At 36.2% G+C, this 26936-nt stretch overlaps 1 protein-coding gene across 3 annotated transcripts in view; it reads right to left on the minus strand.

Moving 5' to 3' along the window:
- Nucleotides 1-6155: 6155 nt before the first annotated feature.
- Nucleotides 6156-26936, minus strand: part of LOC126828609 (solute carrier family 22 member 21) — a 44899-nt gene continuing 24118 nt past the window's right edge. For 2 of the 3 annotated variants that reach the window (XM_050558485.1, XM_050558484.1), the window contains exons 2-9: nt 24230-24644; nt 23026-23447; nt 21399-21632; nt 17882-18016; nt 13987-14075; nt 12113-12233; nt 10485-10557; nt 6156-8166 (exon numbers count right to left, since the gene is read on the minus strand). In XM_050558485.1, the coding sequence (XP_050414442.1) occupies nt 7966-8166; nt 10485-10557; nt 12113-12233; nt 13987-14075; nt 17882-18016; nt 21399-21632; nt 23026-23447; nt 24230-24550 (1596 nt within the window). In that variant the 5' untranslated portion in view covers nt 24551-24644 and the 3' untranslated portion in view covers nt 6156-7965. Of the gene's footprint in view, nt 8167-10484; nt 10558-12112; nt 12234-13986; nt 14076-17881; nt 18017-21398; nt 21633-23025; nt 23448-24229; nt 24645-26936 lie in introns of those variants that run through there. The other variant, XM_050558486.2, reaches the window with a different exon arrangement.

Raw genomic sequence — 26936 nt, forward strand, 5'->3', positions numbered from 1 at the left:
CTTCAATAGAAGGTTTGATCTCGCTTTAACGTACATCTTATCAAGGCCTTCACGTAATACCCTGCATATTGAGACACTAATTTCGATTGGGTACAAGCCCAACTTGTGAGCCTATCATATTCCTCGATCGTCGCGAATACCAAGTCTGGCGTTTTCAAGCTAAAATGTCTACCTGAGATAATCGAGTTGCAAAGTTCAAGGTTCATTCAATGTCGAGGTTTCCGTGGAGGTCGCGATGTCACAACCTCTGATTGGATGCTACTGCTCACGTGTCTGTAAATAACATAGCTATAAGTTCGGGAATTGTGAAGTAAACAAGCAACGGCCAGATGTTGTGAAACTCGCAGTCGTTGCTTCAGGAACATGGGGGATATACCAATAGCACCAACAATAAATAATGACGTCAGACATTTGATTAACCAATCAGCATTGATGATACTAGTGGATTACCCACAGTTCCGGGCAAAAAAGGTCAAACACTCGATTCGACAGACCATTTGATTGGCTGACCCCTCTTTTCAAGCAGAACACGAGTTAAATAACAAGTCTTCCAGATCCAAGTGTAGTAAAGACAAGTAAAACGAAATTTTGAACTATAAAAACGAAACGAAATAGGATCTGTGTTTTAACCTGATTGTCTTTCTATGTTAAAACTGTGCATTTTATGGCGAAACCGACACGCTTTCAAAATCTTGCAACAGAAACGAATGATGTAACCATAGTAACGAAATGTAAACAACACAGCTAGAGTAGGTAGGCCTCGCATAAATACTAATGTAAATTAATACCCCCTTTTTGAAGCGTCTTCCGCGTCAGTAGTAGGTGTAAGCCTATGTCGATGATTTTGCAGTCGATCATAGATAGTAGTAGATGTAAGAAGTTCGTCAGATTCTAGGTAAATGAGTGTGATACTGATAGTGATAGAATTTTTAGCTATAGGCCCTGCTCTGAATCCGATGATAGTCGGAGTCGTATGATGTGACCCGTTTTTAGCTACTTTCTCGTATCTACCTATTATAGGGCATATAATACCGTAATTAATAGTTTTTTCTCTGATATATTTTCGCCGATAAAGGGTGAATATCAATAGGGCCTAAATGAAGCGAAAGACAAGGTGTCTACGTTGTTTTTAGTGCCTATTTATCATTCTTCGTCGCTAGAAATGGTAGAATGTTCCGAACCATCATCGTCACCGTTGTTCCTCGCATTTCTAATTGGTCCGTACTGATAGGGAAGAATATTCGGGGCGAAATCAATGTCCGACAAGCTGTCACTTTTTGCCGAAACTATATTGAAATATACATCGACTTCTATACGATTGTCGTCTATTACGTCGTGTCACGTGATTTAGCTTCAGCTCATTAATTCTCAGGTTTTTTCCGTAATTGCGGAGACCCGAAAGTGTTTTTTAACGTTATTTATTACTAAAACCTTTTTTTTTTTTTTAAATAATTCTGAAATGTGTTACACAATGAACTAAGTCAATGATAAAATTAAACTTTTACCATAGCATTCTCCTTTAAACTGGTTATTCTACAGCGTTATTAATTACAATCAAACCAGAAGCGTGATCACTTGGCTATTCGTATCTTCGACGGACCGGAAGTAAGACGAAATGAGGTCAAAGGAATTCCCTTTTGCTTTTGTTTGTAGCAGTCTGTATCACCCAGTCCCTATATTAACCTATCCGTTACTCGAAATTTGCCTTGGGACTGGGTGATCCAGACTGCACCAAAACAAAACACGCGTCTTTGTCGGTTAAAAAATGTCAGGCATTTGAAGTTATAGAGTTGCACTAGACGTCGTTTTTTACATTGATTTTAAATATTTTAAATTTATTAGTCAATTTAAAAAATAACGGTTTCTGAAAAATTGATGAAACAAATAATGATCGATGCTCAATAGCAGACATTGACCGAAACCTGAGATGTCCAGTTTATTTCTTTATTTCGGGCACTTCATTTTTGCCGACTAAAAGGCAAAATATTTTTTTCCCCAAAAATATTAACTTTTTATCACTTTACCTATCTACCCAACAGACATGCACCCCCTCCCCCCCCCCCCACACACACACATTTACGTCTCTGCAAGTTGCAGAAATAAAATTGTTTATTTATAGATATCACCTTTATAAGGCCATTTTACTTTTCATCAATTAAATTTTCCTAAGTATGTATTTTCTTAAGTATGTCACCTACCAATGAGAGTATTCAGCTGTCATTCGAAGATTCTTAATTCGCGATCAGCTATGAAGGTCAATTTTAATTTTAGTACCACTAGTTAAAACTAGTGAGTATTGTGAGATGATAGCAGACGAAACTATCTTCAACGATTCAAAACAATATGGTGGGTGATTTACTCTGTGTTATTAGTAATACTAGTCAAATAGTAGAAAGAAGTTTTATTTTAATCCCTTCAAGTGCCTGTGTATTTATTCAGGTAGAAATTAACGCCACGTGCTTTGTACACGCAATGTACTATCAACGCTAAGGATGCGTACTATCATAATTTGTAGTCGTACTGTTTTCAAGCTATTTGAAGTCGTTACCTACAAATGAGTGACAGCTAGATTTGGGTTAATTAGGTACCTTGCAAGATTCATTGACAGTTTCTGATATCATCTATTTCTGGAAGTGGGTTACTGTTGTCACGTTTCGTTAAAAATGATATGTTATTACCTTAATGAGCAGACATCAGGTCAGAGGTTTCTGGCCACCTGGTTTAGTACAGATTAACCCAATTTGAAGTTGAAGTAACTGGGTGCCCGAATGAAACACTTACCCATGTAATGGTCCGCCATAATAGCTGACGTACCTAAACATACAAATTAGACCAGCGCGATCATAGTGGGACGCCCAACGGCCTTAAATTAGAGGCCGGGGTAGAGACAATGTTGTGTTTCAGCTGTAGGATCTGAGTTCGAATATTCAGTAGTATATCTGTCCTTTGGGGGCCGTGACACGGGATAAAAGTCACAAGATAGTGTTACCACTGTACACTGTGTTTTGTCTAGTGACCAGGATAGTGTCACATCTGTTCTCGGGTTTAGTACAAGTATAGGCGTGCTTTTAAGGGGACATAACTTGCGCGAAGTTACAAATTCGTGACTTTTGGCAGTGTATGATGGTGTGTGTGTGTGAGTGTGTATGTAGGCGGGGGGGGGGGGCATAACTTATAAAACCTTTAAATACGGACCATAGCTCTATATGAATGCCTCTAATATGGTTTTTAAACAATGTGTTATTCACTTTATCTGAATGGCATTGGGGAACAGACTTAGCCCGCGTAAAACCCCTCAAATAATTTGACTATTATTACAAAAATGAATGTAATTTCATTTCGGTACAGTACCTTTATTATGTTACAGAATTATTTTGCCATGTGTACTTGATGTCTTTTGATTCGGAAATTCTCTTTTAAAAATGTGTTAGCCGAGAAAGTTCATCGGAATTTCCTTGCATGGGTTCCCTTTGTCAGTGGTGCAGGACGGGGGACCTGACAAGAACAGTTGTCTAGTCGTTTAGATGGGACGAAAACCCCGTCTTCATTAGCCCAGTCGAAGCAGAACAGTAAGACGTTCATCCACACTCCATTTTATTTCATTTCTTTTATAAAATGGTACACTGTCTTTAAATTGTTTCTTTTTCTTTTCTGATCAGCATTTGTAGGCATCCACTTTTTATTTTTTAAGAACAATGTTTCATTTCGGTACAGTGCTTTTAATATGTTACGAAATTACCCCCCCCCCCCCCACACACACACACACAACCTCCAGTCTTGTCTGATATGATCTGATCAGCATTACAGGCATTCTCTTTTCTTAGAAAAATAAAAATGTTACGAAACTTTTTTTCTATCTTTATTCGATGCCGTGTCTGATTAGCCGTGTCTAACTCGGTATTTTCCATAATATTCGAAAAAAACAAAATGCACTATGCCAGATTTAGATAAAGAACAGGCAATTCTCGTTATAATACATAAAATATGGATAATGAAAGGGGAATATGTTGAAAATTTCAAACAAGTCACTTCATCAAGGGCGGGGTTATGTTCATTTGAAGAACAGCATAGTTTCGATTGTTATTGCTATCGTTGTTACGATAACAAACAAAGTATCGATTATCCATTTTTAATTATTAACTGGCAATCCTGTTTAAATCCATTGAAAATCAAAACCATCCGATGACCTAGAGAGTTGATTATGAGTTTGGCATATGAAATAAATGTCTAATTAATGATTTATATAACACTTAAGGCCAAAACGAAAGCTTTGCATTTCTTGCATAATGCATCTTTAAAAACACGAACTAGAATTCAATAATGGACCATTTCAATCAATATTGTTATCTTGTTTTATCTTGAAGTGAAAATATGGGATCCTAATATACAATATTTAAGACACAGTGAACATTTTATAATCAGTACACGGGCCCTGTTTTCTGTGGTTTCCAGTGCCATTTGTAATGAACAAAGAAAGCACATCCTACAAGACAATGCGGGAGTAATTTGTAATGGTTTGTTAACTGACGACAAAATAATAATGTGTAGAATGGTTTTTAAAAGCAGGAGTAAAGGACTGTCGTTTAGTTTGGACTGTTCACGTATTTCACAGGACTTAATTGATTAGAAATTACAATATTTCTTTAAAAAAACAAATGAATATAAATCACGTTATATGCATTCATATTACATCAATATGTGCTTTTAAACCCATTTTCGTCTATCTTAAGGTTCCAATGCGCTCTTTAAAATAATGTTTCATTTCGGCACATCACCTTTAATAATTATATAACAAAACTAAAGGCCTTTTTTGTCTTTATGATGAAATGCATTCTCTCTTTTTTTTAAAAAAATATTGTTTTATTTCGGCACAGAGCCTTTAATATGTTACGAAACTATTTTTTTTTTATCTTTATTTGATGTCTTGTCTTATTAGCAGTTATGGGCATTATCCCTTCATCAATTTACATAACTTAGATGCTATTTTCGTTATACTGTAAAGATAGTAGGCTCTATATAGTAACAACACCTATTTAAAGTCTTCTACTGATTGTTGTACGGGGTGGGTATGTGTAATAATAATTTTATCTTTTATATTTTAGCCTGTTTCTGGGGTTGAGATGGTGAGAGGGGGGTATCTGATGAGAAATCCCGACCCAGATTTTCCGGCGTGGTTCCCCCTTGTCAGTGATGCAGGACGGAGGGCCTGACAAGGACAGCTGTCTAGTCCTTCGGATGATACGAATAACCGAGGTCCCGTGTATTCATTGAAATGCACGTAAAAGATCCCTTGGCAGTTGGAATTCGATATAAGAGTAGGCGATAGTGCCGCTGCCCGGGCAAAATTTCCCTCATAGCACACTGTATGGCGTATGCCTGTCTTCATTAGCCCAGTATAGGAGCAGAACAGTAGGACGTTAAACCCCATTTCATTTCATTTCATTTCCAAACAAGCGAGCCCATTTTAATAGTTCTGATGCTTTCTTTCCAAGGCGGGGGGGGGGGGAAATATAACCAATGTTTCCCCTTTACCCTATAATATCAATCAATGAATTCCCGGAAAGAATTCCAAAATATTGGTTTTTATACAAATCAGCAGGCGCGTGTGGAGAGAAGGGTGGGGGGGGGTCTCGCGCAGAGTTTGTTTTTTCACCAACAGTCAAAGAAATAACGTTAAACAAACAAACATGCCAAGCATTGCTGCGGATTTGGTCTCGCTCCACCATAATTCTATACATATGCATCTAAAGGAGCAGAAATCTTGTCGGAGAGCTTCGGATTTTATCCAATTCTCCGGTAATCGTCCGGACCTAACACCAAACTTGACGTTATCCCCACCCCGGACCCTCCCCAGCTCAAATTCCTGAACATTGAAAGTACATATGGGTGGGCTGATGAAATGAACATCGCGTAGCATCATCCGACATACTATACATGGTACTGGTAGAAATAGTGTTTAATTCTGGCAAGAACGCTCAGTGTTGCAAGGTCTTCATGATAGCTTAGGGGGTTATTATGAGTGTGACCATCTTCTACTAATTATAGTAAATGAATAGGTTAAAACTAAATACACAGATCTAATTTTACAACATTCATTAATTCATTAATCTCCATAGAGCATACCGAGCGCCTTATAAACTACACTTATAACATAGTCGGAGTTTACAGAATCAAAGGGTGACTTCTTGGATTCTATATTTTATTCTAGCACAAAAACAAAACTAGAAAATACATTAGAACTACAAACATGTAAGAACTAGGAATATAAACATTTGACATACTGTATGAATAATGAACGCCTGAAACTGCAAAATAGTAACTGTACAATATATAGTAGGCACAATCAGTGATCAATAGAGGAATAATTTGGACTTAGTGTTTGTGGAATCCTCAGTGGCTCATTGGATAAGGCACTGGTCTGTGTTGGTCAAGAAAAGTACCAGGTTTTCCAGCGTGGTTTACCCTTTATAGTAGTGCAAGGCTGGAAATAAGAGTAGCCCAGTTGGTGTTGAACCGTAGGACATTAAAACTCATTTCATTGTAAGTGTTCGTGTGTGTGAATAATTCTAGGATCTCCCATTTATTAATTTACCCACCTGCATTGACACTATTTATATATTTGAAACATGCTTATTTCCATGGGTTTCACCTCGGCTAATGTATGTCGGCATGGACCGTTTGTCTTAATAATTGACCACAATTGATCGTGACCCATCGGTCATTTTACACGTCGTAAAACTAGCCTATTTTGCCAACCCCACTTTGAAACACAGCTTTGATCGCATAGCTATGAACATCAATTGACTGTCTACTCGACAGAAACTAGGTCATTTCGGGACAGAAGTCAACAGATTAATCAAGTGATGAGAATATTGAGTTAATGTTATAAAACACTTATTGTAAATCTCTTATAACATACAGTCTGTGCTTTAATTGGTAACCCTGGGTACGAATTGAGCTATTTCAGTTGGATTACGTCATTGCTGAGACTAAAAACATGCCAACATTAACTGATAACAATACCCTATAGTATAATCTTTGAATGGCATGTAGCGATTGAAAATAATATAACACAACACAGTTCTATGGATAGAGTTTCATGATTGTTAACGTATGGTTTCTCTTATTATTGTTTAATGTACCTATATATCACACTGTCACACTTTTTTCCTGATTTGTAATTTGTATGCTTGATAACGACCAGTGAATTCTTGTCGAAACGCCGTGTGTATATAATATAGTGATTGTTATCCATAGAACTGTGTTGTGTTATAATATCCTATACATGTAGTACTTTACTTCCAGAAACACCACGTTGCTATAGAAAGTGAAGCAATGGTTAAAGATACAATATGCCCGATTTAGAAAAAGAGCTAACCGCTCTTGCTAAAATAGTTCAAAAATAAGATAATTAAAAATGGATGCATTTAAAAATTCAGTCAAATTATTTTATTATGAGTGAAGTTATGAATGGCTATTTTGTCGGGTTTCAGATAGCGGATGCAATTCAATTTGTATTTGTATTACTTTTTAATACTTTTAATCCAAATAAGATTTTAATAAGACTAGAAAGCGACGTAGAACTATATTGTTAGCAGTCTTCGTGAGTGACGCCATGCATTTGCCAGCCATACTAGCGTTTAGGGCAGATATGGCGAGCATTATCTGGCCCACGCAATATATAAGCCATCCGGTGACCCAGTCATTTGATTATGGGCTGTTCATGTAAAAATATGTGTCCAAATAATAATTTATATAAGACAAATTTAGCCCTCGCATAATGCATCTTTAATGAGATGGTTGAGGGATATGGTGATATAACTACTAGAGTATAAAATCATATAAATATTTATATTAAAATAGTTAGAACAAGTCTAATAGAAAGATAACAGTAAAAAAATAATGTTGAATATATTAATGGTAAAAATGATTAAAATAATTCAAGTATATATAAAATATATAATTTTAGACATTTTGTTTTTCGGGCTCCTTCACGGGTTGTAATACATCTTTATACTCTGACAACGGGAGGTTAAATTTTTTCTCTGTATTAAGGGTATCTTCGAGCGCCTCGCCACGAGTTTCCGGTAACGTTAGAACGGAACACGTGTCTATCGCCATTAATATACAGATTATAACATACGGCACATAACCACCTTTAACAGCCTATAATAAAACCGAAAAGATGTATTAATACATGTATATACATATAGTCTGTCCAAAAGTATTTCAGGTTCAAGTATAGAGGTCTACTAACTGTGAGGGGATCAGTGAGATCTGGCTCTGAAAATAGAGGGGAATAGTGTAGATTGCCCTGGTAGACATATGAAAAAGTATAGCTGTAAATTTCAAACAGATGTTACATCCAGATCAATTATTGATTGGATTTCAAATTTAATACACGTCAATATAACACACACTAACAGTAAAAGTAAGATCAATATTACATATAACACACACACAAGCGGAAAGAGTAAGGCTGGGTTGAGCTGGTGTCGCTCGCCTTAATTCGAAAATAAAACGATTACACATCATTAAGGGCAAGGTAAAGTGACAAAAATTGTCATAACACCTGAAATGGTGGGGGGGGGGCTCAAAAAATCGTTCACAACACCTTTATGTTAGTGCCTTTATTTTGGTGTCTAGACGTGCTTGAGATGATATTGAACAATAAAACAATGGATGAAAAAAAAAATAATGACTTTGGAAAAATACCATTCAGCACTGCGCAGCTACAGGGTAAACAACTCAACATGGGAAATCACAAAGTCTCATAGAGATACCTGAATATATACACTACAACCGTCAAGACATCAAATTTTGAAAACTATCTTTGTTTTAGCACACCACGTCCATATAATTAAACTTTTATTTTTCAAATATCCTCCACTTTTTTTTTCAAGGGACTACTTTTAGACTTTTTGTATGGAGTACCATCATAAACATCATTTGGATTAAATGTTTCGGGTCTGTATGGAATATTGTAAATACTGCATCACAATTTCCTTGAAACTGCTTTTGGTTTTCAGCAATTTTTTTATAATGAATAGGACTACACATTGTTATCATTTGTATTGCTTCTTAAATCATCCCTTGAAACTTTGTGCCAGGAAGCATATAAGATGCACTGACAATTAAAGATTGAACACTTTTATTAATTTTTACTGTAAAAAAATTTGTTATAAATTTTATTCAATATTTATTCACACTCAACACATTGTTTAATCTTAGATTGTACACTAATAGTCCACTATTGAATGTGGAAAGGTCCAGCCGAATGATTGATTGGAAAATATGATGTGTTTCAAATGGTACTCCATAGAAATGAATTTGCCCCACAAAAATTATATCTTGGTAACAAATTCTACTATTCACCAAGTTTCATCACACTCACTCAATTAGAATCACAGTTATCGTTTCCCAAAGCATAGATAAATAAGATTGCGCGTCTCTGATATCCTGAGTAGAAAATATTTCCCATCGAATGTAGACTTGACAATCACTTAAAGAACATATCCAGCAGGTTTAACTATCACAATTAGAAGCAGAGTTATTCTGTCCCAAAAAGGCGACAAACTCGTTTTCTCAGAAAGGCAGAGTACAATAATTGGAGCTTAGACAAAATTTATATCAAATCTGAAATTTGGATTCGCAGTGTTTCGCTTCAGACAAAAAGTGTTTGAAAAGTAAACTTCTCATATCCTAAACACGCTTTTCAAATTCTGTAACAGACCTTCACAAAGACCGGAAAAGCATGAGTGGAAGCTAATTATGTTGTTATAATAAAATGAAATGAAGACGGCGTTATAATAAGTAAGGGTCGATATTTAATTATTATACCAATCTGAACGTATGAATAAAAGATAATGAAACAATTTACAATGTTAAAAAATTTGTTATATTACAAGAATTACTGTTTTAATAGTTCGAAAGACATATATATGTGTCAAATAGTTTTTTTTTACTATTTTTTTTTTAGTTTAACTGCCCTGGTCTATATCCCTTTATGAATATTACAAAAAAAAAAACATTGCTCATGTTCTGCCTGTTAGTCTGCCTGTCAGTCTACAATGTTACCGACCATTAGTAGCAAATTGTTGGTCAAGCCTGACGTTTGATTATAGGGTTCAGATCCAAAGTACTATAGATGATTGTTATGTAACCGAAGACAATTGTTTGTAATTTAGTCCAGAACACCTAATTAGATTTTGCTGAGTGGACCTTACCACCCCCATCCTCCTTTTTAGACGATAGCAAACCAGCATTTCCTTTTCAAAAATTTGCCAGTCAGACATTTTTACTGAGCAATAGTTATGCAACCCTAACCCTGGAATTACCATATCAATTTTTTCATTGATGATGTTGGTGTAAAATTCCACATAATTTGGTGGTAATATTGAGTTGCAAACATGCCCCCCCCCCCCCCACACACACACACACGCTGCCTTCCCATACCCAAACCAACCTTACCATTGTTTACTCACCAATGATATGACTTGTGACGCGAAAACTCCTCCGATCCTTGAAATAGTTCCAGCACATCCATAACCAAGATTTCTACAATAAAACAACATTATCATAAATAGACTAATATACATATTAGAGTAAGGGGGGGGGGGGGTGTTACCGGAGCGCTAAATATACCAGAGTCTGTTTAGTTAGCTTCCATTGCAGTCACTTGGTAGAGTAATGAATATTTAAAAAAAATCACTTCTATTACAGTCTACTGATCTGGAATAGTACAAGGCTTTAGTAGTTAATGGTAAAACAATCTGATTAAGATACGGATCTATATTTCGTTCCGTTTTTTTTATACTTTCGATTGCCTACACTACATGAAGATCTGACCGGTTGAAGCGATGGGTCGCGTCAGAGGTCATACCATCGGCTTTTGACCATATAACGTTAGACATTTGATTAACCAATCAGCATTGATGTTACTAGTGGATTACCCACCGTTCCATCAAAACACGACTAAAGCTCGCCGTAACAGACGGTTTTATTGGCTAATTCCACACACAATTCAGAACACGTCATTATTAACAACTCCTCCAGATCCTAGTGTAGTAAAGACAAGTAAAACGAAATTTTGAACTATAAAAGCGAAACGAAATAGGATCTGTGTTTTAATCGGATTGATGGTAAAGTAACGTAATGAAGTTTACCCTTCGTCCAGACGCTTGAAACTATTGGCACTTTATTTAATGCCCTTTAAAGCAGGAGTAATATATGAGTTTGAAAGTAATGTGTCATGGCTACACTAATTTACATATCCCAAAGCATTATGTCAATAAAATAAAATCCCCTAATACTTGTTATCATCATTCTTGTTCAACATAAAAAAAACCTGAGCCCATAAAACTAAAGTAAATTGGTTTATCTCCCTTTCATGAACCAGGAGTCGCTAGATCTTATATTTTATTTCACTACAGCCGTTTCTGAGGGATCACGTGGCTAAGTGAGTAGGACGCTGGCTCTCTATCCTGGAGGTCGGGTGTTCGATCCCTGCATTAGCCGAGAAAGTTCATCCAGATTTTCCGGCGTGATTTCCCCTTGTCAGTGGTGCAGGAAGGAGGGTCTGACAGGGACAGCTGTCTAGTCATTCGGATGGAACGAAAAACCGAGGTCCCGTAAAAGATTCCTTAGCAGTTGGAATTTGATATAAGATATTAGCCCAGTTTAGGAGCAAAACAGTAGGACGTTAAACCCCATTTCATTTCATTTCATTTCACAATCGTTTCTGTCAAAAAGAAAATAAGCTAATCTCTTACGTGATAAAACTAATAAACCATAACAATGTAGGCAAAAACAACAGTGGTTTGCCATTATTTAATAATAAAACGATTCAATATTATAGTCAAAAATGTATCCTATATAACCATAATTCTGTGCCAAAATTTCGACACGAAGGTATGCAAATTACATTCTTTTAATTAAATAAATTAATTGTAAAACCAAAAGAGATATATTGTAGCTATCTTTACATGTTAGTGCTGGCACGGTATTTAACATAAATTGATACCAACTTTGATAACCGAGTCTACTTACCTTTTAGTTATACAGTATATTAACCAGGTTTCTTCAGTTTATGGAAATAATCGAGTCTACTAACCTTATTACTGTGGGGTATAATTCAGCAGTAAATGGGGACATACATGACCAACCGCATGTCGTGCAAAACTTTGATATCATCGCACAGATACTGACATAATAAGCTTTATGTTCTGGTGGGGCTAAAGAAGGAAAAGAAATGAAATAAAACCTCAACAATCTTTATTCTGTGATACTTGGGCTCTCGTGTCCATAACTTTGTTTAGAACTGTACAAGTATGAGTTTGAACTCCAAGACCAGAAAGTTCAACACTCAGCAACCTCAAAACCCTTACATAAGACGTATTACAAGCCATATCCAACCGAAACAAATGACGATTAAATAAAATTTCGCCATTTTGGATTTCATTTTAAATTTCTACCGTCATGGATTCTCGAAATTGACTTTTGAGATCAGAATTGAACCTAGCGACATAGACAACCACATAAATGTCAGGCTACAAGTCATATCCATTAGGACAAAATGATGATGAACTTAAAATCCGCCATTTTTGAGTCCATTTTGAATTGCTGCCATGTTGGATTTAGAAGTTTATCTTTAAATTCAGAGATATCAAAAACCATATATAAAGAGACAGTAAAGGTCATATCTTACGATATCTTCGCTGGTTATTTGTAGAAAATACCATTTTATTACGATTAATTAAAATTCCGCCATTTTGGTTTTCATTTTGGCGGCAATTTGGAATTTCTACTGTCGTAGATTCTTGAAATTCTTTTTACAATTCACATCAAACAGGAATAAAGGACGATTAACTTAAAATCGGTCTTTTTTGGATTCTGTTTTGGCTGCCATGATGGATTTTTGAAATTATCTTTAATTTCAGAGACATCGAAAACCATATAAAAGACGCACAAAGTCACCTCTTACAAGATTCTCGCTGGTTATATGGGGAAAAGGCCTTTTTTATTAACAAATTTGGCAGCCATATAGCCGTCCATGTAAAAAATACATTTTTGTTGTTTTTTTTCTTTAAATTCGTTTTTCCGGCACATTTCGCCCCTATAACTATTTTTTATTTGACGAATTATCCCACCACTAAAACACACTGGTTACGAGATATCGTTCTTCGAAACTTCGTGAGCTATATTGATTATGTTATTTCGCCTTGGCTGAATTCGGCCGAATTTGAATATAATGTTGTCTGACATAATTAACCCAAACTGCATTGGCTGCTTTTGCAATTTGTTTTGGATAAAGCGTTATCCCTCCCCGGTTATAGACATACTACATATGCTATATATTATCACGCTGCAGACTGGATACACTCGACTTCATGTTTCAAGGTTTAAGTACTTCTATATTTACAAATATATGTCAGCTAGGATTTTAATTTTAAATAAAATATGTAGAATGTTGAACTAAATTACATCTTACATTGTCATAATAAATTGTTTTGTATAATTTAAACAATATTTTTATTACTTGGCATATTTTCAACTTAAATGAGAATGGTGACCCATATTACATACAAAAGTACATCATTAATTGTTAGTTCTGTGCACCGTTCAAATAGATAAATAAAATGAGAAGTGGAATCAGGTGTTCCAAAAAGAGTACATTCTCCATGCTAATAACAGGATCAACAACCTAACACCCAACCCCCACTTTTTAAACAGGTATTCCTTACGCTTCGCATTAAAAGCAACTGATACCACGGTATAGGTAGGGGTGGGGAACATTCGATTGCGTCAGCGCCCACAATCCCCAAAAAGGGTTTACCACACTTTTTGAGCACCAAAAGGGCGTGGTTTAAAAAAAAACTACTCCTGGCTTGCGAAGATATTTTTCAAAGGCTGCAAATAACGCTGGCAGAGGACACTGACAGAATCAAATGTAAAAGTATAGCAGAAATTGTAGATTTATCTACCTACCAGTCAATGACGCTATAATAGCCCCAAGGGCCCCTAAAGCTACACCCATATTAGCCATGGCTGTTGACCATCTTCTTCCAAACCGTTTTCTAATTGAAAAAAAAAATCCAAATAAATCAATTAAAGATTAAACTTGTAAATAATTACATCTAAAACAACCCTTAAAAAGTGCGGGGCCCTTATTCACGAAAACTTAAACTAAGATAAAATCGAAATTGTAAGAAATACTGCAATTCGATTGGCTGACCAGTAAAATCAATTTGCATATATCCAATGAAGTTGCAGTATTTCTTAAAATTTTGATTTTATCTTAGTTTAAGTTTTCGTGAATAAGGGCCCAGGTCTTAAAGCTACAATTTCATATTTTTAAGTTATATTTTTAAAATTTATTAAAATAAAGCCTTAAAATAGATGGTATCTATAAACAGTCCTACCTTGTTAAAGAATAATCCTATTAATCCTATAATTCACTATTGCCAGTTGAGAAATTGGCAAAAATATCATTTTCATCTTCAAATTCAAACGTTTGAAGTTAGCTACTCCATGGTGGAGAATAGAAAACAAGGGAGGTAATTGTGTTATTATTTCCGGTGTAAATGAGTTTTAAGTGTGAGAATGACACCTATGATCGTATAATAGTGAGTTGACAACCTATTGAGCAAAAGACATAGAAATAAAAATGTTTTGACTTTCTTAGAAAATATGAAATTGTAACTTTGAATAAATGAGGTCAATTTGGTAAAATTTGTATTATTGATGGAAATTCTCCATCATTGCACCTCTTGGTTGATATTATTAAATTATCCCATAAAACATATACCGGTACTCAAAGTTCAAGTAAACAAGATCCAGGTATTATATATATTTAATGAAAACATTACATTGTTAAAGATATCGCTTTCACTCTAACTAGGAGGTAGCCAAGGAACGGGTTATAGATATATTATGTAAGAGCTAAATCTGTCTATTTCAGATCTGTATTTTGGCTTCAAATGTTATATAAACTATTTTAGACATTTATTGACATGTCAAGCCTATAATCAACCCACAAGAGCATAGGGTGGCTGAGATTTATATGGAATAAAACACCCGTCAGATAAAAAAAATAACAATAAAATTGATAATCGAGACTTAACCTCGATTGTCAGGGGCCGTTGCTGCGACAATAAACAATCTACGGTATATCTCCCAACAGTCCTAACTTCGTTCAGATTAAAGTAATTCGAATGAAATTTCAATATGTTCATTTTTCATTATCTATGGTTGAACCATTATAGCAAGAACACCCAGCTATTTTTCTACATCTTTAATAAATACCCCCCCCCCCCCCCCCCGAGTATTTGAGAATTAAATCACTGTAGATGAGTTAGAGACCTTTGCTGTCACGTTAGATACAAACTGAAACATATTTTAGTTCAAGTGAAATCACTTGATTGAACAGTGTAGGGTTTTTAAGATAACCACATCAACCACAAAACGTATTTAAATCTACTAAATATCACCTGCATCTGATGGCATCGAGAGTTGATTGTGATCTAGGTATGTTAATTAATGTCTAATTAATAATTTATAGAATATTTCAGGCCTAAAAAAAGACCTGCAATAGACAGATTTAGCTCTTGCATAATGTCTGTTTAATGAAAGAGGACGTTAACGCTAGTCAATGTGTATTTTACTGCAACTGGTGGCAGCTGTGGCATTTATCATCTATTTTGATTGATTCTAAGGTGAGATAAACTCAACCCTAATAATCATAAATACAGCAAGCAGACATTTCCGTGTTTTTATCTCAACCAGGTCCTGTTCTTTTAGTTAAAACAGTAGATAGAAAACATAATTATCTAATTTTGTTTCAAATAATTACAATATTAATGTGAGTAAACCAAGAGCCCTGACAGGCGTAAATGGCGATCAGTGTGGTGGGTTTGATTAGCAAAGGCTCTCAATACATTAATAATTTCTATCCATGAGACATTTGACATTGCTAAGTTTGGGGCAACTTTATTTTATTCATTGGAACTGCAACCCTACATTCATACCAAATAGAAATATATCTAAATTTCCCCATAAAAGTTGGCCGAAATCAAAGTTGGACTGAACAAATTGAAATCTAAACAGCATTTCTGCTAAATTTGTTTTGAATCCATTTGAGTGGTCATATTTAGATAAAATTGGCCTAAGGTCACAAATATAAATAAGCAATATCAAAGTGACAGATTTAAATAATTTGGATAAAAAGCATGAAGCAATATATAGGTGAAAAGGCAAATACAGGTCAAGCTCAACACGTCGGTATAAAGCCAACTACATTTTAATAATTTAAATCAGGACACATGAAACATACTTACCAAACACAGGTCCATTGTTCAGATTTTCTCATTAAAGTTAACCACCCCACCCCACCCCACAACCTACACCCAATACAGCTACCAAATTTGGAGGAAAGCGAATTGGGTGAAAATTGAAAATGTACAAATCGACGGACAGAACGATATGAAATATCCTGATGGTTACATCTTTTCATCAGGCTTCTAGGTCTACTATGTGCTTGATAACGAAAGGGGGTTACTTGTCGAAACATTGTGCTTTTAGAATAAAACTAGTGATTGTATCCCATAAAGACTGTGCTCTGTTACTATGTTGTATTTACTCTTCTTATGCAGTGGGTTGTAATCACATTACTAGATAACTAAAAATAAACACCATGTCAACTCCCTGTCTGACACCAATTAATTACTCGTAAAAAAAAGTAATAATATACCCCTCCTATATCTCTAGAGTTCTATCTGGAATTCGACAAGACTGTCAATCGGGGGGGGGGGGGGTATTTTGGATTTTGAGTGTTAGTATCAAGCGGATGCTGTCTGCTGCTTAAGCTGAATGTCAGACCATCTAAATGATGTTATCTATGATTGCTGACATCTACTTTTCTGTTAGCCTGTCTGGACACTAACATCAACTGTTTTGGAAGCCTGTCTGGATGACGCTACCTACTGTTCTGTCAGTCTGTCTGGATGATGCTATCCGCTGTCAATCTGTCTGGATGGTACTCTCTGCTGTTCTATCAGCCTGTACAGATGGTGCTATTTTCTGTTCTCTAAACCTGTACAGATGATGATATCTAGCATTTCTATGCTAGCGCTTGCTTGGGTGATACTATTTCGATTCTAGCTACTGATTAACTATTACGGAAGATACTATTGTGATTTTCAGTTGGGTGGCAGGCTAGCCGCCTTTGGGGTTCTATCTGGGGATCTAGCTGATATTGGAGCTATTTGGGATATTAGTTGGGTATAAGCTGGACTGAATCCGGTCTAGGGTTGTATCAAGGTTCTGCTGCTATCTAGGGGATCATCCCTGGAGTTCCAGTACAGATGACGTTTTTTGTGGTTCTAGCCAGATGCTATCTACGATTCTGTCGGGATGATGATTTTGTGCTTCCATTCAAATGTTAACCAACCTGCCACTGTCGTTGGTTATAGTTTATTACTAACCGATATGGGCTGCTCTTTTATTGTTATGTCTTGAAAATAGCAAGGCGATGCTCACCTAACAAAACTAATGGGCCACGCCTGAATCTGATCGGTCAGATCATGGTAACAACACAAATATTGTAAATACAAGTTTCCATATAGTTATAAGCTTTAAGATACAGATTTTTTTCATTTTTTGTGAGTTTTGTGCAGTGGTGCCCCGGATCCAGTAGAAAGCCCCCCCCCCCCACCTACAAAACAAAAGTCTTATATTCTGGACTGTTGTTAGCCAACAGCTGTAAATGTAGCTATCATAGAGCATAACACATTTGGAAGATTTGGTCATATGTAGCGGTAAACACTCGTCGAACTATATGAAAACCTGCTTTTACAAACGAGTCAGTAAAAGGAAAGTGTCTTACCTGTTAACAAAGAGTAGAACCAGTAAGGATGCTGGAATCTCCACGATAGATACTAGAAAGAAGTTGAGATAAAAATTCCCTGACATATTTTGTACTCCAAGGATAAGGCACCAATAACAAACAGCGGAGGTAAACCTTTTGATTTCAAATATAAGATACAATTTACATATCAAACATTTCACTATAAATAGGTCGGAATTAAAGAGACACCGTGTTGGGATCTGTAAGACAAACAATAAAACTTATTTTATTTAAAAACGTTTAAGTAATGGTTAGATTTATCATAGGGCGATGTCTTTCCGGACATGAAATAAAATTATATAAAATGAAACGAAACGAAACGAAACGAAATGAAATATTTTACGCTTCTGTTCCAACGTGGCCGCAAAGTGGGCTATTTTTGAAATTTGGTCTGGAAAGCAGTGCTACAGACTAATATTATTTCGTTTTCAAACAGGCATAGAAATAACAATTTTTAATTGTACACTGTACTTCCCAAAATGTAGACCAGTGGTGTATAAGTATCTAGGGCAAACTCGTGGAAAAGTAAAAAAAACACCATGTATATGGTACTATTAAGGCACGCAATTAAAACCACCAGTTTATGGCACTATTAAGGCATACAAGTTGAAAGTGTGTTTATATCAGCGATAATTAAAAATACTGTGATAACTTTAATCGATAAAACACGGAGGACTGATCATGTCTGGCGAAAAATCAATGTATTATTTGTATTATTGTTACTTATCAAGAACTTAAAACAAATAACGTGGTTTTAATGGCAACTAGTGGACAAAGTCCATCAGCAAGTGCAAAACGTTGCTTAATAGCAAAAGGAAAGCATACCAGTTAATGCGAATCATTATTACAAGAACCAAACGCAATGAGCACTGGCGAACAAATTGTAAGTAGACCTACCATAGATGGGAGATGTTACTATACCACATGAACGGGTGGCATAAGGATCGTAAGTGAGCATGGTTACTAAAGCACCACAAGCAACTGTAGCATTACCGGGCAATGATACTATACATATCACGAGCTGACAGTCAGGATCATAACCACAAGGGCCAGTATTCGGCCAAATATATGGAGTTCTAATCGAAAAAATGAAATGAAATGAACTGGGCTAAACAAGACGGGCATACGCCATACAGTGTGCTATGAGGGAAATTTTGTCCGGGCAGCGGCACTACGACCTACTCTTATATCGAATTCCAACTGCCAAGGGGTCTTTAACATGCACGCCAATGTGTACACGGGACCTCGGTTTTTCGTCCCATCCGAAAGACAAGACAACTGTCCTTCTCAGGCCTTCCGTCCTGCTTCACTGACCAGGGGGAACCACACCGGAAATCTGGATGAACTTTCTCGGCCAATGCAGGGATCGAACACTCGACCTCCAGGCTAGCGAGTCAGCGTCTTACTCACTTAGCAACCGTGATCCCCAAATCGAAAAAGATTTCACCAGAATTACAAACTGTAAGGAACACCAATGAGCAGTGTTTTACACCACAAGAACCAATGTAAAGGGGCATCACTGGTAAATGTTTAAAGTTTTCACAAATGTTTGAGCACCTGGTATATAGGAATCAGAAAGTGTTCCAGATAAAGGTGTTACGGTATGACAAAATGAAGTCAAATATTTTCAAATTAAGAAATTATGTACCAAACAAATGTCTATTTGGCTATCTCTTGCTTCATTTTCTCAAGTAAACGTATATTATCCGTACAGGGTGTCTCTTTAAACCTTAAAAGTAAACCCATGTGCACCTATGCACAAACAGGATCCAAACAATCAGGATATATCGACTTCTTCAGATTCAATGAAATGCACGAATAGACTGGTCCATTGGACATTTTCAATAAAGGTTGTACTCACTGCGGACATAGACATGCTTTCAATATTGGGTATAATATATATATATATTTCTGAGTACAAGTTGTCAAAATCACATCCATTGTTTGCTAATCAAAGAGAAACTGGTTGACTGAGTCTACGTTAGTAAAGATATCTTCAATATACATAATATACAGAATATCTTCTGATTCCATATTAACGCTAAGGTTTAAAATAAAAAATTGCAACTTCATAATAAATCATGTCAATTAAAGATATATTCCTTAATGATACATTATGTAAGATTTGGATAAAGAACTGGCAGTTCACGCTACAATAGTTTAATAGAAAAGGGAAAGTATTGATAATTTCAGTCAAATTACTTTATTCTGGGCAAATTTATCAGTTTTGATAAGAATAGCGTAGTCTCTATTTCCATTGTTACGATAATAACCACAGTCTTGATTGGGGTGTTCCCACTTAGCCGGCAGGCTTTGATGTCAAATTTTGCCGCTAATCCAGAGTTAATCCTAGAACAATGGTGTTATACTATAGTCCATATCTTTTTTAAGACTAAAACTGTATTGATTTTAACAAATTTAACTTTTATTAAATAACATTAAATAGCTTACACATATAAAAATATATTGATTTTAACAAATTTAATATTTATTCAATAACATTAAATGATTTACACATATAAAAATGCATTACAATTTACACATTTAACTTTTATTAAATAGCATTATATATTATTGGAGATAAAGCGAATATTAACCTGAACGTTTGCCATTTTAAAATAAATATAATTTCGACACAGATCGACCATCTATTTATATTAATATAGTGAATTGAATTCATGTTTGAAATCATAACGCCGGCATGAACTGTGTTCAAAATGTCATTAATTAGTTGGTTAATAAATTTTATTAAGAGGGATTAAGAGCTCATTAACGCTGAACACTAGTGAACAGTTCTTGAGTGACTACTTTTAAACAGACTATAGTTTTAAGATCAATCAAAGGATTAACAGTCTGCCGGCTAAGTGGGAACACACCTCTTGATTATCAGTTTTTTAATTAAATTATCAAATGGCGTTTGTGTATCAATCCTTTAAAACCACGACCATCTAGAGAGCTGATTATGGGCTGTGATGTGAATAAATGTCTAATTAATAATTTATATAACATTTGAGGCAAAAAGAAAGACCGACAATGGACAGATTTAAGATATATATTATTTATTGGTCAGTCAGTCATTTTGTGAGGATTTAACACTATTGCCTTTAGTTTAAACCATTATACTTGTTGAATGGTTTTGGCCTTAATTTTGTTCCTGATTATCAACGGAATATATCTTTAACGTGTGCATAAACATAATTTAATATTTAGCTAATCTTAATACAGATAGAGATAATGCGGCCTTAGTTATAGAAACTTAATTCAAGAATGCAGCCTCTTCATTGGCTATGATTTCAGCTCGAAAAATAAAAAAAATATTTCTTAGTTAGTTTCATTTTTGGCTCAAAACGGTTGATTGTTGAACAATCTATGGACCTAACAGTTATATACATAAAATACAATCAAGTTTTATTTTGACCCAAGTCAAAGTGGAGAGCTATGTTAACTTTGCAAGAGGAATGGGCGGTGGATTGTCTTCCTTCTATGTATTACTTACCAGGAGTACCAGACACGTAAAGTTATCAGTGCCATTCGTTTGTCACGAAATAAATCCAAATGAGTATAACTTGAATACGTTTTGTTGATCTGTCTTTCGTCTTCTGCTACCAATTCCAGTATGTCAGTATTAGGTTCTGGCTTTTTGTTTTTTCTGGCGATTTTACATGCTACTGCCACTGCTTCCTTTAACTTCCCTTTTACAGTTAACCATCTGATACTTTCTGGTACAATACTTTATAAAATAAATAATAAAAAACACTTTAAAATCTCAGTAAACCAAATAAAGAAAATGCTGTGCTAGTTACCTAACTTGGAGAAATAATTCACAGAATTGTTATTAATATTTCGAAAGTGATAAAATAATCTTTCAGTGACAAGTAGGAGAGTACTGTATGAACCACGAACAAAGCATGACGTCATCGCAGCCATCTTTGAATTCTGACATCATATTATAATGAATAGAAGTATAGTGATGTAAACATCAACAAAAATGTAAAGATAGGTTGCCAGGCAACGAAAATACGCCCACAGCAGCTAAATCGTCCGAGCTGGTCGACAAGGGTTGTCGCATATTTATTCTTTTGTAGATAATTGGGGGCATTTACAAGACAATTTCATACAGATCAGATTATAATTTTCGTCGTTTGAGGGTTCACAGGTTTCTAAAAACTGAAACAAGGGCCTTAACTCTGGAAGTAATTTTTAGAAATCGCTGAAATTCGACAGGCTTTTTCGTTTATTGATTTAAACAATGCATATAAATTTCATACAGATCGGATGATAACTTTTGTTCTTAGAGCGTACACAAGGTTCAATAAAGTGAAAGCAGGCTCATAACTCTAGGCTGAAATTCAATAGACGTCTTCGTTTCACTAATTTAAATGTTGCATATAACTTTCAACAAAGTGAAACAAGGACCATGATTTCATAAGAAATTAACGGAAATTATGAAATTAAATAGGCTTCTTCAACTCACTGACGTAAACAACACATATCAATTTCAAAACAATCAGATGATAAATGTAGTCAGTAGAGTGTTCACAAGGAATTATTGACGACGGACGTACGTACGTATGGACGGACGGACGGACGCACAGACGGGGGCGACGGCAATATACGACTATACTTCCATGCGAGCGTATAAAACGTATAGATAGTTTTACATATCATGTGACATCCTTGTATTTAATCTAAATAGTTTCATGCTTTGTCATTTCAAGTTGCTGTCTCGTAGCCTTTTGTGTTTGTGCTATTGGGACTTAAAACCATATAAATCAAGTAAAGTTAAATCTATGTCCATTTATATAAGATACAATCTTTACTGAGGTTACTTCTTATAGACAGACACGTCGTTTTTTTACCGCTTGTCAAGGATCTTTTATACTGATATAAATAAAACAAAGTAGGCCTACTGAGACTTAACCTTACTTTGCAATGTCAAATGTTGCGTTATAACTGAGAATTCTTTGAGCTTAATGCACATAGAAGCTTTTAATAAGACGACACAAACATCAAATTCATTATAGAACGTAGTCTATTATGTCTAAGCTCTATATATAGGCCTAGACAAAGTTCTATCAAAGATTTTAATTCAGTGATAATCAAATATAAATAAAGCAACTTACAAGAAACCTAAACAAATAGGAAAACTGATGATGCAGACGATGATTTCAAAATGGCGCCAATTTGGAAACAGCCATGTGATTAATGGAAGAAATGGTGCCGCTCCAGCCCAGACTGGATATGCACCAAGCAGTGCCCGCCATTTCTTTCCCACGAACTCAATCGAAGCCGGAAAACTTACAACAATCGTGGCACCAGCTGACAATCCGATACCAAATCTCATAGCTGTGAACAAATGCCAAGAATGCGATGCTGCACAAATACCAAGGAAGATGAGATGGAGCAACTGTACGACATAGAGTGTTCTGCGTCTACCAAATCTATCTCCGGTGTAACTGACAATAGTAGCTCCAACTAACGCCCCTGACATCTGAACGGATGTAATTGTAAAGCTTATCCATCTGTTTTCGCAGACTAGGTCCCACTGTAATACAAACAAAATACAAGGTTGGCATCAGACCCATAATTTTGCATGAGGGTCAAGATCCCACCCAGGCCCCCCAAAACAATATGTATATGTGTGTGAAGGGTGGGGGAGGGTTCTCTCAAGGGCGTGGTCACCCATAATTTTGCATCAGGAACAAGATCCCGTCCGGGCACCCCTAAAAAGGTGACAGTCCCTTCCAGTGCCCCGGGGTAATACTTGACTGTGTGGAACATGCTAGAGTTGATTGGTAGCATATCTGACCCACGGTATATGTTTGACACTGGTTGAGCATTATGATTATGATTATAATGTTGAAAAATGCATTAAAACCGCGTGATATTTAGCCATTTGCGAGGGGCGCAAAAACTAAAGGCGGCGCAACAACTCTAAACCACGACGAAAATGTCGTCATTGTGTCCATCTTACTTAGCCCCTGGTTGACATGTAATTGACAAAAACAATACCTAACTGTTAGAGTCCCCTGTTCACAAGTTCAGTAGAAATGATAGGGGCACAGCATAATGACCTATGTACCAAACTGATTTAGTTGGTTCACTCTAAAGTGTGAGAGCGTGCGTGCGGGAGTGAATCTAATGTTTGAACTGTAAATCGTAAGGTTTGTTATCTAGCAGATTAAATCTCAGGTTTTTATGTAAAATGGACATGGGTTACCTTCCTAACCCCATGTGTTTCTCCAAATATTGCTGGATGGTAGTGCCCGTCAACCTGTCCATGAAGTAGATGTGATGCCCATAAAAAAGAATCAAATGTACGTTTACCTCATTCACGATGGTCCGTTTGCTCATATCAAACGCTCGTTTACAAACTGTTGCGTTGCCGGTGCCATAGCATTGGTTTAAACTAATACTATGACTACTAATGTTGCCATTGGCAACTAAGTAGGTGGTATGGTTGTTGCCGTTGTTTACAAGATCCGATGTTGGCATAGAATCACACCACCAATCTGGAATAAAGCCAGTAAACGCCATCTCCAACATTGTAAAAGCTACTGGAATCTTCGTTGACAGGAAACAGGCCACGATGACGATTTGGTACCAACCAAAGTCACCTATGTCAATCATTAATTCATCTAAATGCATAATGGAGGTTTTAACTAAGGCACAGTGTTTAATATAAAGAATGTGTCTTGTTTGTTACAACTGGGTCTTGAATACCAATAGTTGGTCTACAAATCTGAAACGATGAAATATAAAGGAAATTTCAATAGAATAATACTCACTTTTCTTCCCCGAAAGGAAATGGAGAGAATGCATGTTTCTTTGCGCATTTCGTTTTTAGCAAATGGTGTTATTTTATTTTGCGGAATTTGATACTAGTTCTTTAATTTGGGGTTATTAAAGGCACAGCATTCCATACTCAAATATAGGATGCCAGGGTTGTCGCATATTCATTCTTTTGTAGGAAATCTGAACATTTAAAAGACGCTGATATCAATTACATACAGATCGATTGATTTTTCTTTCAATAGGGCGTTCAAACGGTTTAACAAAGTGAAACAAGTGCTATAACTTTAGAAGTTTTAACCTAAGTTTGTGAGAAGATAACTTTTTGTCGTTAGTTATTAATCTGAATAATGCATATAAATTTCATATGTATCGGATGATAAATTTTGTTGTTAGAGCTTTCACAGGGTCCAACAAAGTGAAACAAGTGCCACAACTCTAGAAGTTATTAGGAGGCAGACCACCATTAATTTCCCTATTGACTTCAATGTTAATTCTGGCCTCTTTGTCCGGCTCCAACGTTTTCCTGAATTTCCATTGGGCTGAATGATTTTCACCAAAGACGGGGAAACAAATGGGCTTGTCTTTGTACCAAAATTTGTATGTAGTTGACCACCAAAATTTGGAGGTACAGAAACTTGAAGAAGCATACTAAAACCATGTAACTATTCGCCGTACGTATCACCGTAACCAACCCGATGATTCTGTTATCCTTCCGCCTCTAAATGATAAATATTTACCAAAACCTGGCAGAAAATGTTAATTTCAACCCTCTTCGTCCATTTTAGACCAAAAAAATCAACACAAATGGGCACGCAAAAGGCGAGAAAAGAGACAGAGAGAGAATTGCTATGAACTGACGAACTACGGTTTCCGAAATTCAATGGCCCTCTTTGCTTTATTAATTTAAGTAATGCAAATGTATTGCATACCGATCGGATGATCTGTTTTGTTCTTGGAACCTTTACGGGGTTCGTAAAAAATGAAATAAGGGCAATAACTCTAGAAACTACTTACGGAAATTGTTGAAATTGAATAGGCTTCTTTGTGTTACTAATTTAAAACATGCACATTTAATACAGATCTGACGACAACGTTAGTTGTTAGAGCATTTAAAAGATTTAACACAATGAAACAAGGGCTATAAGTTACTAAAGGAAATTGGTGAAATTCAATAGGATTCTTCGATTTACTAGTCCAAATAATTCAAATAAATTTAATACAGATCGGATAGTAAATTTGTCGTTAGAGTGTTCACAAGATTCTACAAAGTGAAACAAGGGCTTTAACTATTTAAGTAATCAAATTGTTGTAATTAAATAGGCTTTTTCGTCTCACCAATGTAAACAATGTATATAAATGTTAAAAAGATCAGATAACAAATGTAGTCTGTAAAATGTTCACAAGAATTTGTGGACGACGGACTGCCAGGCGGATGGAGGTGACGGCAATATACGACAACATTTCAATAATGCAGTTACATGTAACAAGTTCTCTACTCTAGTCTTGCCTATTAACACACAGATCCACATCCACACCAGCTTGTAGGACCTGAACAACAAAGTTAAGAGCGATATTTTAAAATTTCAAAAAAATAATATTCACTGTATGACTGGATGCTTCCGCGGAACGCCCCCCCCCCTTCCGCCTCCTACAGGAGGCAAGAATGTCTGTACTGAGCGCCACGAAAAACGCATCACTTAGTTTTTCGTATAACAAAATGATCCTGTAAATCAACGGTACAAAGTCAGAGGGGTCAAAACCAAAAGTACGACACAGATGTCAGTAGCGCGTGTGTCCTCCACGGGCTCTTACGCACGCTGTGCAGCGACTTCGCATGGAATTTACCAATGTTTGAAAGAAAGACGGCGTCCAATCTCATCCCAGACATGTTCTATCGGTGCCATGTCCGGAGACATGGCTGGCCAGTCCAAGACATTGATGTTGTTAGCAGCCAGGTAGTCCATACTAAAACGGGCGGTATGCGGACGTGCATTATCCTGTTGGAAGTGCTGAAGTTGTGGGTGCGCTCGAAACATCGGAACAGCAATTGGTTGCAAGACATCATCACGGTAGGCTACAGCATTAACGCGACCCCTGCACATGTGTAGGGCGGTCCGGTGATGAAATGTGAAGCCTCCCCACACCATTACACTTCCCCCACCCCATCGATTCGTTTCGAAGACGCAGCATTCTGCAAGACGTTCCCCAAGACGTCTCCACACACGTTGACGGCCATCAG

Source organism: Patella vulgata, chromosome 7, assembly GCF_932274485.2.
Source record: "Patella vulgata chromosome 7, xgPatVulg1.2, whole genome shotgun sequence".
Taxonomy (NCBI): domain Eukaryota; kingdom Metazoa; phylum Mollusca; class Gastropoda; family Patellidae; genus Patella; species Patella vulgata.